The sequence below is a fragment of the Pecten maximus genome, chromosome 5 (genome assembly GCF_902652985.1).
Source record: "Pecten maximus chromosome 5, xPecMax1.1, whole genome shotgun sequence".
NCBI classification, from domain to species: domain Eukaryota; kingdom Metazoa; phylum Mollusca; class Bivalvia; order Pectinida; family Pectinidae; genus Pecten; species Pecten maximus.
The window spans coordinates 7,838,937-7,850,424 of record NC_047019.1 but is presented as its reverse complement, the minus strand read 5'-3'; the positions used below and the strand labels follow the sequence as shown (position 1 = coordinate 7,850,424).

Below are 11,488 nucleotides of genomic sequence, written 5' to 3'. Positions count from 1 at the left end.
AAGAAATGTGGTATTTTACTTTCTGATTCTTTTTGATGTGTTGACCAAAATAAAATATTTTAGTTTACAGCAAACAATTTTTCTTCCTACAATTATTCAAAGTTATTGATTTAACCTAGTTTTGGTATTGGTTTGACCTAGTTTTGGAATTGATTTGACCTAGTTTTGGTATTAATTTGAACTAGTTTTGATAATAATTTGAAGTAGTTTTGGTATTGATTTGACCTAGTTTTGGAATTGATTTGACCTAGTTTTGGTTTGGTTTCAAATAGTTTTGGTATTGATTTGACCTAGTTTCAGTATCAATTTGACGTAGTTTTGATAATAATTTGAAGTAGTTTTGGTATTGATTTGACCTAGTTTTAGTATCAATTTGACGTAGTTTTGTATTGATTTGAACTAGTTTTGGTATTGATTTGACCTAGTTTTAGTATCAATTTGACGTAGTTTTGTATTGATTTGAACTAGTTTTGTATTAATTTGACGTAGTTTTGTATTGATTTGACCTAGTTTTGTATTAATTTGACGTAGTTTTGTATTGATTTGAACTGGTTTTGTATTAATTTGACCTAGTTTTGTATTAATTTGACCTAGTTTTGTATTAATTTGACCTAGTTTTGTATTAATTTGACCTAGTTTGGCAATAACATCATGGAAACATAAGCGTAATAGGCATTTTTTTTTTATTTCTTCAGATAAGAAAATCACCCGTCCTAAGCATGTCAACCCATAAAATTATTAGTTGTTTGAGTGCAACTAACACTACTAACGCCTTAATGCCATATATTACAAAAGACAGGGAGTATGTTAAAGCTGAACTTCTGGTTGAATAGTTTTATTTGTGTACTTTGCGCACGTGCCTGTTCTATATCAAACAAAAACACATAAAATCTTTGCGTGCAGGCAAAATAAATGCATACCCTACCATGTTTGTTGACACTTTAGACGCAGTCGACCGGTGGGATCGATACTGGAGCATAAAATAAACTAATTTTACGAGTTTTATACCGTCTGTGGAATACTGAATACCATCGCGTACACTGTTTGATTACGTATAGAATGTCTGCAACGTCTCTTTAGCTATTTATCAATGTGTGTTTGACATGAAACACCAGTCAATCTTAAACAAAAAGACGTTCGCAAGAAGTGCCTAGAAATGATACATCAATGTCTCTCATTTCAGCTAGAGACCGAAAATGCAAAGTTAGGGAATTGACTCGTATTGATCATCAAGTTTAGATTAGAATTCATGGATCGTTGTTAATTGAACATTGTTATGTTGAGTACGTGTATACATATAAATGTTTTATATTATTTCAAGTATCGTAAACGAAATGTTCGGCGCCATGGCTGATTTCAGTACGTTCTCATATTACTAACGATGTATATTTCAATAGAAGCCAAACAAGCATGGTTATAGTGTGATGTGGAAATTTAACCCCTGCTCCGATAGAAATGAAAACCAATACAAAATTATTCCACAAATGTTAAAATGTGTAGAAAAGCAAGCATTTTACAAAAACAAATGATCATACTTTTTTTGTAAACTCCGAAATCTGATCTGGTGTCAAACTTGATGTTATGATACTTTAGTGCGAATATGACCTAGATCTGTTTAGGGTTTCAAGAAATATATGAAGTACACACGATTTTGACTGTAGAAAATGTTGACTATCATCCTTTAACTAACCTTGACCGACAACCACAAAAATAAATACCAAGATGTGAGAATCAGAAAGAGGAGAATGGCGGCATTGTCGTGTATGGGTAAAACTGGCACTCGCTGAATAAAATGGTGAATGAAAAGAGGAATCGGTACCTGAATTAAACAACTGTCTAGATTTTGCGCAAAATTACCGTAAAAACATACGGTATTTGTATACGATATGCCTTTTTTGTATATTTTTCTGATATACGAATGAAGGAATGCCCTTTAACTATGCCATGTAGAACTTTGTTCAGCTTTAAGAATGCAACAGACATTTCCAAGTTGTTATTTACTTATATACGGAAGTGAATCATTGTTGCATTCGGGGGGCCGCGGTGGCCGAGTGGTTAAGGTGTACCGACACTTTAATCACTAGCCTTCTACCTCTGGGTTGCGAGTTCGAAACCTACGTGGGGCAGTTGCCAGGTACTGACCGTAGGCCGGTGGTTTTCTCCGGGTACTCCGGCTTTCCTCCACCTCCAAAAGCTGGCACGTTCTTAAATGACCCTGGCTGTTAATAGGACGTTAAACAAAAACAAACAAAACAAACCAAGTGTTACATTCGGCATAATACAAGAACCTAAGGGGTAAAATCGGGGATGACCTTCCCAATAACAACACAACGGGATCTCGCAATATGACTCGCTTAATACAGCCTCGTACTTTTTCCTTATTATTTTTTTCAATACACTGAAGTTAATGATATATGATAACAGAGAAAAAAATAAGTGAAGTATGTATACATGGAGGTTTCAGATACCAACTTTTGCTTACAGCTTGTAGTTTCGTGCAACAGGGTGTTGTTATTCAAGTTTGACTCCCTTGTTGTGTGGTACAGTACATTGGTTGTACAGATGTATATTATTTTGAAAATAGTCAGCAATATAGGTGTCTTTGTTTCATGTGCACCTGCATTATTATGTCAAATTACATGAAGAATGATTATGTGACGTTTCATAATATGTAAATAACATTCGTTTGCTTATCTGCTATTATATTTGTATAATGATATACTTATTGAATATATTATGTACATAATATATATTCTGGACTACTTTCTTCAACATCTGTTAACGATTATTGCCAACGAAACAAATGACTGTCTATGTCATCATATGATCATGTTACTGGGGAATATATAGTACATTTGTACTATGCATTGGGGTGGTGTTGGTGAATGGTGGTTGCTTGTTGTAGCTGGTTGGTGTGGGTGTGGGTGATTGGTATGGGATTGAGTGTGGGTGATTGGTATGGGATTGAGTGTGGGTGATTGGTATGGGATTGAGTGTGGGTGATTGGTATGGGATTGAGTGTGGGTGGTTGGTATGGGATGGAGTGTGGGTGGTTGGTATGGGATGGAGTGTGGGTGGTTGGTATGGGAGTGCGTGTGGGTGGTTGTTGTTGAGGGTGTCGATAACGGAAGAACCTGATTAAAGTTTTCGAAAGTGACAAAAAGCCTAGTTATTGTGAACCAAAACCGATATATGTATAATAAAAACAGGACATGTTACGTACTAGTATACTTTTTAATCGACTCATATTCTGGATTTCATTCTTAAAGAGATCACAGTTATCCCCAACACTTAATACACACGCCACACATAAAATGTTCATACCTATATCACATCACACATATGTGCATTTGTAACACATAGTCTTGTCCCATTTACATTACATGGTCAGTTCCAATCACAGAGCCCTATAATTTATTTGGCGCTCGGGCGCGAGGACTGATATGTATCAAAGCTTGATATGAAAAAAGATATCGAAATTACAATGATACAACTTTTACACTTAAACGTCAATACAAACTTTGATTACAAGAAATACACTAAAACTTCATAATCTGGCTGGTGATTTGACTGCGAGTGTTTTGTTTATACATCACATACGTCACTCAAGACTTAGATTGATGTCATCCCTGTGATTCAGTGATTGATGACGAGATGTAGTGAAAACAGGTTCAGCGCATGCTCATTGGCGACATTGCATGGTTACTAAATAACAGTATGCCTTCGGCGAATTAGTTATCGACCGAAGGGGGAAATGATAAAAATAACCAAGAAAATCTATATTGTTTGTAGTTTATCTAATAAATTAATGTAACTGTTCCATGTTCTATGTCTGTATGTGATCATTTGTATTTACTTGTGCCCGGATAGATGGGCGAATTACCTCGAAAATTCGTCAATTTACTTGTCTGTACTGTTGTTATCACTTCATTGATCATGTATGTTAATTTAGTAATACACATCAAGCGGAGGTCTGTTTATCCTGTAAGGCCCCAGTACCTATATTGGACCATTACATCTTACTTACTTTAGATATATCTATCATTTTTGTCCTACACACAATACAATGATCTTAACCTCGACAATAGATTTTTTGTGTGACAATGATGAAGCAAATGTTTATTCTATCGCTAGTAAAGTGACGTCATAACTGGTTACGTCACAAAAAATGCGATGAAAAGTTGTGTTGTCGAGTTTTTTGTTTTTCATTGTATATTACTTCGTCCGAAGGGATCAGGCATTCCTAACAATTTTATTATATATATCTATATATACATGTAGGTATAATCATATAGTTGTTAAAAAGCAATTAATTATTGATGGCGGATAAACTCGTTCTGGAAATAATAAATATCATTGATTATATATATTAAGATCATATGTACATCTACTTAATGTAGTGTGTAGCAACAAAATTATATTGAAAAATATCAAATGTTATACATAATTAAGAAAATGTGCCATTGATATTGTAGCAAGAAGGATGGGGTACAAATTATGACAACGATGAACACACTTGGTTTGATGTTCAGCATTACCCACACTTAAACATATTTCATTTTTACTGACTGCTTACATTCAATTACACGATTATTGAATTTAATCATTGAAATTATTAATTTACATATAACAAATGACGTGGATGTACAATTATGCATTGGATTTAATCATACACGCGACCGTGACTGTATATTTCATACTCATTAAAGCGACTATAACTGTAGATTTCATACTCATTAAAGCGACTATAACTGTAGATTTCATACTCATTAAAGCGACCATAACTGTAGATTTCATACTCATTAAAGCGACCATAACGGTAGATTTCATACTCATTAAACGAATGTTTTTTCGTATGAATATGAAATTCTATAGATATCTGTTTACGGATTAAAATATTCTTTTTCTCTCAGGACCTACCGAATTGAAATGTTATAGTTCTGTTCTAGTTTAGGTATTTATAATACATGGTTGAGGACCCTTTTTAATTTTTCTTATTAAGTAAAATTCTTCGTTTTAAGACATATATGTTTGAAAAATGTTACGACTGATAAAATTTTCCTACCGTGATTTTACAGTTATAGTCGTTTAATATAAGTAGTATAATTTTGTATTGACGTTGGTATTCATTGCTATGTAAAATTGTAAAGGTTTTTAATATGATAATTCAATTAATCTTGATCTACATAACTAGATATTTTATATAAAATTGTGCTATAAACGATATCGGCGATCTCTTGAATGGAATTATGTATACATAATTAATAAGAAACACATTATTTGACAAAATAAGATACATTTTGATGTACATAATTATGCGCCTTCACATATGTGACAAATATAACAAAACAGATGAATGTCATATTGTCAGAACGTAACGTAGTGAGAATACATCCTTTGGAGTAGCCAGATTTCTATTTGAACAAACCAGAGTTTGAAATCGAAAATAACCCAAAATATGGTTTCAATGTCTTGATTCACATCAAACTCAAGTAGAATATCTCATTTCAATAGTTAAAGATATTTAGCATGGGTAACAATTTTATCCAAAAATAAACTTTTACCCATTGGTATGACCTTCCCGTTAACAGACTTAACCACACAGGCATCCAGCACAAGACATACATCCTGTCAAGTCAAATTTCAGCTTAACCATTAGGCTAATGTCTAACCAGAAGACGCAAACTCTTCCGGGGCAACTACTTCTATTCTTCTTGTAATTTTCAGGAGTCTTAATGCAAAGATTATGTTTATTTTGCCCCCATTCAATCGTTTTGAATTTTGATCATGGTTTATGATTTCGGTATGCTTTGTTGCTTTTGTTTATATTTTCCCCTCGTTAAATCGATTTTGAGTTTGAATGGTGGTTTCCTTATGAAGACGGTGTACTTTTGACCGAGACGCAACTATAATGTGTTTTGATCTTAGTAACCCGGGGCAGCATTACAAAATGATACAACATAAAAAATAATAATTTGAAGAAATTTTCCAGCTGCAGATTTTGGAGAGATAATAAGATTCACAAGATGTAAATTTCATTTTTGTGATATTAAGTTACTATGAAGTAAGGTTCAAAACAAATTAATAAATGAAAATTAATGCTAGACCACTTAGCAACTGTTATGAGGAGAATAAAAAATATGTCAACTTCGTTAGTGGATAGTAAGCCATTTCCAAAACTTTAACCATGAGTTGGAGGTAGAAACCTGGTCTTATTGTAAGGGACAGATCGTATCTCTTACAAAAGACGCAAACGACATCTTAGGCAAAAATTTAAATAAATTATATTAACCTTGCAGCTAATTATGAAAGTAATGATGGTCGCAGTAAGATATTGTTTAAATAATTATAATATAGCGGTATACATATATTTATGTATCAAATTGTCATTTGGAATGAATAAGCGCATTTAGGAATATATACATAAAGAATAAAAAGAATAATTTCAATAAGCAAATATGACTACATATTTAGCACCAGCATAAATAGTAAATAATAGTAATAAACAGTAACAACTGTAAAGTATTCATCACATCAAACAACAAATAGTAGATAAAAAAGGACATTTATCCAAAGTGTTCTTACTGTAAAATACCTATATTTCGCGTGTGATTTATTTTCGCGTTGATACGCGAGTAGAATCAATCGGGAATTAAAATCCATTCTATTTTTTGTACGAAAATAAGCTATCGATTACCGATAAAGGTCTATGGCAAAGTTCATTGCTCAGCTTTCTCATCATTCGCGAATATAAAGAAATTTCTAGACCAGACCAGCGTTCGTGAAATCATAATTTCGCGAATATGTATGGTGAGGTAAGTTCGCAAAATGAAGCTTTTGCGAAATTTAAGTGCTTTACAGTAACAACACAAGCATGATGCTTTGAAAATAAATCAATAGGTAATATACCTTATTATATTCATAATTACGGATATCTTATCAAAATGAATAATTATATGTTATTTATAAATATGAATTCGATGATCTGTATACAATGATTAAAAGAAGAAAAATCATATAATGTACACATCTTTAAAATGATAGCTGACACTTCTCTTCGTGCGATTTAAGTACATTCATTTGATTCTAAAGCAGCAAAATTTGCAAATAAAAATACAAGAGGTCCAATGGTCCGATACTACATACTTCGAGAATATGCCAGGATATCGTGGTAGTTATGACAACACAAAACAAAGGGAAAGTTCAGAACCGTAGTTCGTCTATTCACACTCAAATGTTATCTTTAATCAAACAAAATCCAGTGCCTATCAAACTTAAATGTTCAAGGCCAAATTGGTTAGGATCCATGAACGAGAGATTCTAAACTAGCAGCATGACGGAGGCAGTGTCATTGCATAAGCTTACGAAATGAAGTCATAGCAAAAATTACAAAATTATCCACCAATAGCATTTACATAATTATATCACAGATATGTGTCAATGTAATGTAATAACCCTATCGATGAGTCTAATCAATGACGTCATTTCCTGCCAAGAAAGTCGCATGAACTGCTTCTGTGACCGTTCCCATAGTAAGAAGTCCCATGACATCACAACTTGGACGTTTTGGTTACACACATTCAGTTTTCAACAAAGTGTCGATTTTGCAGTAAAGTGGATAACTGGAAATTAGCAGCATCTATTATGATATACAATAGTCTTGTCATGGGTATCGCAGATTTTGTTTACACTGCCAATACCACGAGTTCGACTGTATAGAGCACTTACAACACATACATATTCAGCAGGAAAATCGAACTATCACATATTCCAAATTTCAATACTTTCGAGAACTCGATTTATGAAAAAAAAATACATCTAATTTATCATAAAATGTTTGTGTGTTTAAAAGCTAAAAACAAATAAAAACATGTCGATAAAAATTCAGGCAAGGTCAACCTATTCATAAAAGTTTTTTCTAGTATTCTGAGACAGCCTATATAAGTAGATTGAAAAAAGCAAACAAACCATGTTAAAAGCATTTCGATGCAGGTGGGATATTACTGTGGGTAAACGTTTTCATCAATATGATGATTTCATTATACTACACCGGTAAAATGTAATATATACGTCCTCAATCCTTGAATTATTCCTCATGGAATGACGGAGAAATGTTCCATGGTGTTCAGATTGTGATGACGTTTACAGGTGCTCAAAACTGAGTTACAACGTCAATCATATCGCGGGAAGATTAATCAGGATATTTTCCATATTTTGTTTATTACTAAAATGATTTTTTCCGATTTTTTTTTTTTACATTAGAATGAATAATAAACAATCTCTCTCTCTCTCTCTCTCTCTCCTCTCTCTCTCTCTCTCTCTCTCTCTCTCTCTCTCTCTCTCCTCTCTCTCTCTCTCTCTCTCTCTCTCTCTCTCTCTCTCTCTACATGATTTAAAAACATAAAAAAAAACATATAATCATATATATTTATCAAAACATGAACATTGTAAAAACAAACTATTAAAATTCATAACTATTACGAAATTGATCCACTGTACATAAAGACATGAAACGGAAGTAGAATTATAGCCCTATATCATCCAGTGTGTTTGCTGCCGATTGGATGGTGTATGTGGCAACAGACACCTGCTGTTTTAGCAGACTCCATTTGTCCGTCCTGTTGTTTACCTGGATGTCATGCATAGTATCGACAACTCCCGGGAAACTGTTGTCGGAGTAACTATCGTAAAGGCTGGGGGCAAACATAACGTGTCTGAAACATGAGAGAAGACGATTATTCAAAGCATTTACAAGCCTATAAAACAAAATGATTAAAATACATGTGTTGTTCGCCTGCATGTCTGAAACTGTATTACTAAGGCATCGCTCTACTCTACTTGAATTTTAAACAATGCTCCCTTTCCTATAGTAACCCAAATGTCTATTTTAGTGTTCTTCTCCTTAAGTCTTTAACATTACAATTGTTTGCGATAAAGATTTTTACTTCAATTAGAATGGTAAACATTTTATGTCGTATTTTATTTCGGTGTTTTTAAACAGTGCATCAGTTCACGGTTGAAATAGTTGCCTTGGTAGTGACATCTTGGTTACATTAAGTTGTGTATAGATAATAAATAAATTAACATACTTGTATATCCTCCTCTCCGGAAGACCTTCTGGATCTATGAACGCTCGCTCAAACTGGATCATTTTATCATTCAGCATTCGGATAGAGAGCGGACTGTAGGTATTAAGTAATTATCAAACAATTAATCGGAATGTATATTGTATATACTGTGTACATGATTATCGGCACTTAATTTACTTTCATGCTAAAATAATGGTGCTCACTCGACCAAGATGATATGAATAACATTGCATATCTCATTACATGCATGAACACAGGCAGTAATATATATTTATACATGTTGCATAAATATAATATATACTTTTGAAATGCAATATCAAAATTTAAGAACTTTATTAAAAACTGATAAAATGTATGTGTCTTTTGCACCTTCTAATCTAGATTTTGGTATTTCTTTTTATTAATTTCGGGTTTCCTTTTTAGTCGCATCCTATCATTAACACTTTAAGCCCTTATCATCACTGACGATTCCTAGAACGAGGAGACACCTGTATGGTGCAGTATGATTTGTTTTCTACTGAATCCTACACTCAGTTTGTATCAGAATGCTAATATTTTTGTAACCATTGCTGTTTCAAATTATAAAACGATTACGTATTTGGGAACATTACGGCGTGACGTACCTTGTATCATTCAGAGACTGAATCTTTTCTTTAAAGGCCTTTGTGCTTGCAGTCAAGTTCGTTACTGCTGAATCAAGAGCCTCTGTATATAAAATAAGATGATTAAATCAATGTTCCACTTTACGACACCTAGACAGAAAGAAATATTTGTAATATATTCAAAAGTAAACTTTATTTTACAACATTGCGAAACAAGTTATATTAACCGATTCTTATCACTCTTGTTGGCCAAGAATCGCATAAGGGGTTTTAGTGTTGGAGGAAAACGCAGTTCCATAAGGAAACCAACGTGGTCGGGCAGGCTCCCCCTATAACTTTTCACGTCCGACATGGGAATCGAACCCTGGTCGCCTAGTTGAAATGCAAGTGTGTTACTATGCCGCCCAACTACACATAAAAGTGTGTATACAGTCATTAAAAACTCGACAACTTGGCTAACAGGCAATGCAAGGAGGTGTAGATAATGGTTGAAATATTTATTTCTTATAAACTCACATGATGGATTTTCGATATATACTTTGGTGTAACAGTGCATAATATTCATATTTCAAAGAATAACATTTCAGCCTATCAATAATTACAAATTTCATTACATTCGTACTCACGTATGTTAACATTTTGTTGGCTCCATACTTCGCTGAAATCCTTTTTTAAACTGGAGACAAATTCTTGGATCGCAGTCGCATACCGGGTAGGATCGAACGGCAGAAGTTCCACATTAGAAAGGTCCCTGGATCATATTAACATTACACAAATAAAATACACGTACAGCCGAACATCTTTATCTCAAAGCAAGCTGGGTTATGGAAAACAAAAGAGAAACAACAAAAAAACAATAAAAACAAAACCAAAACAAACAAACACACTAAAGCTTCGATATATCCATAACATTCGGGTCAACGGAGTTTATTTTGCAATTATTTTTTTACTTCGAGTTAAGCGGGGTTTACGAGTTATCAGAGTTTGAGACAACGAAGATTGACGATATTTAGATGAGGGTACCTCTCCATATGCTGTAGTGAAATAACAAATACCAAAAATCTAAGTATTGTACTCCAGACTGTTACATTTAAATAAAGATAAATCAAGATGAACATTGAGCTTACCTGTGTGTCTACTGTTAATAATTATTTGATTGATCATTTCTAAGAGAGTTTACAGTGTGTAATGGTATAAATATCAGGAACAAACTCAATTCGAAACACAACCGAAAACCCAATTAGCGTAGAGCTGACCAAAATAGAATAGCACAACTACATGTATTTGTACGCAAACGTGTCTCTTATTCAAAGATATCATTATTTGCGATAAAGTTGGTGTTTTGGTATCATGAGAACTAAAGGAAATATGCGAAAATTTTATATACGTGTGGAAAGAAATTTGTTTCCTGGCTGGGTTAATCGCTCCGTGAACAGGTAGGATAATTTTGAGGCGGGGTATCATTGTAGTAGCTGGTGCCTACCACCCAGAACAATTAGAGTAGAGAGTAATTAGAGCGTCGAATCACGCACCTCGGATCATCATCTGAGGTTACGTGGCCGGCGTTCTAACAGATAGAGCATCTCCTGACCATATCGTGATACAGGAACCAATATTACTTCATAATTAAACATATGTTTTTGTTAGTATTGGAAACACGCATGCTACTTCACTGTGAATTAATTTCATGACAAAAATAGAATATCGAAGAGTAAAATAAACCGTCATAACTCTAAATCTTTTAAATAAGGCAAACTGTCAATATATCTCCAAACACGAGATGTATCAACATGGCGA

General features: G+C 33.6%; 1 protein-coding gene and 1 long non-coding RNA gene across 6 annotated transcripts in view; both read right to left on the bottom strand.

Moving 5' to 3' along the window:
• Nucleotides 1-3,220: 3,220 nt before the first annotated feature.
• On the bottom strand, nt 3,221-8,296 carry LOC117327027. The gene is made up of 2 exons (XR_004532563.1): nt 6,866-8,296; nt 3,221-6,834 (listed from the first exon to the last, which is right to left on the bottom strand). It is a non-coding gene; the product is annotated as an uncharacterized LOC117327027 (long non-coding RNA).
• A 24-nt stretch (nt 8,297-8,320) lies between these two features.
• The window catches only part of LOC117327025 (putative N-acetylated-alpha-linked acidic dipeptidase), a 65,478-nt gene continuing 62,310 nt past the window's right edge, over nt 8,321-11,488 (bottom strand). For 4 of the 5 annotated variants that reach the window (XM_033883842.1, XM_033883839.1, XM_033883843.1 and 1 more), the window contains exons 17-20: nt 10,318-10,442; nt 9,713-9,794; nt 9,090-9,182; nt 8,325-8,714 (exon numbers count right to left, since the gene is read on the bottom strand). In XM_033883842.1, the coding sequence (XP_033739733.1) occupies nt 8,525-8,714; nt 9,090-9,182; nt 9,713-9,794; nt 10,318-10,442 (490 nt within the window). In that variant the 3' untranslated portion in view covers nt 8,325-8,524. Of the gene's footprint in view, nt 8,715-9,089; nt 9,183-9,712; nt 9,795-10,317; nt 10,443-11,488 lie in introns of all 5 variants that reach the window. The other variant, XM_033883838.1, reaches the window with a different exon arrangement.